Source organism: Nasonia vitripennis, chromosome 1 (genome assembly GCF_009193385.2).
Source record: "Nasonia vitripennis strain AsymCx chromosome 1, Nvit_psr_1.1, whole genome shotgun sequence".
In the NCBI taxonomy this organism is placed as follows: domain Eukaryota; kingdom Metazoa; phylum Arthropoda; class Insecta; order Hymenoptera; family Pteromalidae; genus Nasonia; species Nasonia vitripennis.
In genome coordinates this window covers 11225391-11228086 of record NC_045757.1, presented here as the reverse complement: position 1 = coordinate 11228086, position 2696 = coordinate 11225391, and the positions used below count along the sequence as shown (strand labels likewise).

At 52.6% G+C, this 2696-nt stretch overlaps 1 protein-coding gene across 1 annotated transcript in view; it reads right to left on the bottom strand.

The window, feature by feature from the left end:
• LOC100113968 (heparan-alpha-glucosaminide N-acetyltransferase-like) overlaps positions 1 to 2380 on the bottom strand; it is a 3213-nt gene extending 833 nt beyond the window's left edge. The window contains exons 1-8 of the mRNA XM_001600749.6: positions 1770 to 2380; positions 1501 to 1634; positions 1312 to 1430; positions 1040 to 1214; positions 757 to 961; positions 457 to 624; positions 268 to 377; positions 1 to 77 (exon numbers count right to left, since the gene is read on the bottom strand). The exon at positions 1 to 77 is cut by the window's left edge and continues 93 nt beyond it. Coding sequence (XP_001600799.2) covers positions 1 to 77; positions 268 to 377; positions 457 to 624; positions 757 to 961; positions 1040 to 1214; positions 1312 to 1430; positions 1501 to 1634; positions 1770 to 1928 — 1147 coding nt within the window. The 5' untranslated portion in view covers positions 1929 to 2380. The remainder of the gene's footprint in view (positions 78 to 267; positions 378 to 456; positions 625 to 756; positions 962 to 1039; positions 1215 to 1311; positions 1431 to 1500; positions 1635 to 1769) is intronic.
• Between the last annotated feature and the right edge of the window lie 316 nt (positions 2381 to 2696).

Here is a 2696-nt window from a genome sequence, read left to right as displayed (position 1 = left end):
CCACGTAACCGGTCGCGCCGCCCGAGCAGTTCCAATATTTGCCATCAGCGTGCCGGCCGCCCGGTCCCAGGTAACCCCTGCCAATCATCAGCGACGATGCATTTTCATACATAATATAACCAGGATTATTGTGTATTATAGTTGTTATACGCGATGCGGACGAGTAATACGCAAAAGCAGTAGGCAAACATTATACTGCGATGCGTATAAAAAATCTACCGTGTAAACAAGTCGGAGAATAAACTCGAGAGCATTGCGCGCACTGACCTCGGACATCCGGGCACGGGTAGCAGAAAGACGACGGCGCAATGAGCTGCCAGTATTAGCAGGGCAACGATCCACTGCGGTATCAGAGCCACGACGTCCCCCAGCATTCGCTGCGGCGAAACAGAAAATAAGCAGCGAAGACGAAGTAAAATACAAGCTCGTATAACGCAGCATCAAGGCACTACATACCTTTGATTGTTTATCGTCCGGGCGCGCGGCGAGCGCGTAAACAATGCCGGCTACCAGGTAAGCCAGGCCGAAGCGCTGCAGCACCCCGAAGATCCGTATTCTCTCGAGCTGGTTACGCCCTCCCAGCGTATTCAGCGCCAGTCCTATGGCGAACAAATAGACGCTGCGCTGAAAAAAGGAGGAAGATGAATAAACAAACTCGAGCGAGCTATAGGAGACGGAGATACAAATGTACCAGAAGCGAGTACGCAGAAGCGAGCTCGTCGCAGGAGGGCGAAAGGAAGAATGCAAAGGAATCACCTTGACGATCGCCCGACAGAGCCGGAGCCTCGAGCTCCCGCGGGACAGCTGCGCCGAGATGGATAAGGGGATGCACACGCCCATGATCCACATGAAGCATGGAAACACTAAATCTCCGACGAGCAGGCCGTTCCAGGTCGCGTGCTCCAGCAGCGCGTAGCCGGCCGCCCCGTTGTTCACGAAGATCATCAGGAGGATGCTCATTCTGCGGGAGAATTATCCTTATTACTCTTCCTCCCGCGCGGCATACACATAAGCATACGTCATCGATATCGCGGCTCACCCTCGCACGGTATCGAGCGACCTGACCCTCCTCTTCGCCGTTTTTTTTCCCACCTCCAGCTCGTCCTCGTCGGCGGCGGCTCTGCTGCGGCATTTGTCGATACAGCCGCGGATGAATTTTAGAAGCGCGAGACTCGTCAGCAGCAGGACCAGCAGACCGAGTCCGATTCCCAGGGCTGCAGGTATATATAGCGCATGCAACATGAAAGGAGATCGAGCGTTAATCGAGTTGCTGCGGATCGGATTGTTTGATCCAATGAAACGGCCGCTTACGAATGTACGGGTTCTCTGGCTCCTTGATCACCCGCAGCTCGCAGCTCTCGTTAGCGCGCGCCGTGAATTCGTAAATCCCGTGCTCGCCGAGCCTCGGCGCGAGCTGACAGTGCAGGCCACTGAAATGCAAATGTGTGCTGTGAAAAATTTCGCGCTTCTCTGCATGTGCAATGTTTCTCTCTTTTATACTCTCTGTTCGACGCGGAGATGTAGGTCTCGTTTCCGAGGCTCTCGATGACCCTCCAGGACTGGGACCTCGCCGTGTTTACGCTCAAGTCGAACGGCTCGTATTTCTCCAACTTGGCCGTCTTCGTGTAGGGACACTGCAGTGGTAGAGAAGTCGCTTTGTTATTGTACGATTATGCTGCTGATGCGCGCCGGTATATCCGATGACGATAACAATGCGCGCGAGAGATCCGATTTCGTTTGACGACGATAAAGTACGATATACAACTCACCGCAACGCAATCAGCCGATAACGTGTAGAGCCAGAGGTTCGCTGAGTCCAATTCGCTGGCTAATGTAACGCAAGCTTCGTCGAGTTTCAGCTGCGCGGACAGGCAATTTTCCTTCGTTTCCATGTTTTCCGATCGACTCTGCAGTGTCACTGATACCATACACTCGTCGTACCATCACCGGCCCCGCACGGAATATTCGAGCAAATACTTGTCCCGATCAAAAGTCACCTATCTATACCGGAGGCAAATATACACGGGAACGAGTCGCGCACACATATGGTGCTAGACTTTCACTTCGCGAAGTCAGTCGCGCTCTCACTTTCACGTTCTCCTGCTTATATATACTTATAAATAAACTCGCATGTGCGAAAAGAAATATAAACAAACAAGCAGCAGTGTCACCTGGCAACGCGCCACACCTACAGCGACGCGTGTACGCGTAATTTATTGCGCTAAGACAGATATACTTGTATACCGAAAATCCACTATAGGAGATAATAGGCCGATCGCTGTTTTTTTTTTCACGCGCGTATCATCGAGCTCACGTGCGCGCCGCCGGGGACTACCGAAGCGATAACCTGAATTCTGCGCGGCGGACGAGCTGTACGATGCCCCCTCCACTCCGCTTCGAAAGAGAGACTTCGTCCGACGGCCGCAGGTGCAGTTCTCATCGATGATCGGAACCGGAATTTACACAAGTGTGTACGGGGACACTTACTTTATACGCATTAGCCCACTTTCCGAAGGAGAAAGAGAGGAGGAGACAGACATTACGCGCGCATTATATGCGAGGATGGATCGAGCTCGATCGTACGTGTGTGTATAATACTCGGCGCGCTGCAGGAATGAAATCAAGAAATGCACATCGATTTGTTTGTCTTGCTGCGCCGTTCCCCAGCGAGTGGAAAACTCGAGCCGTTTCTTTTC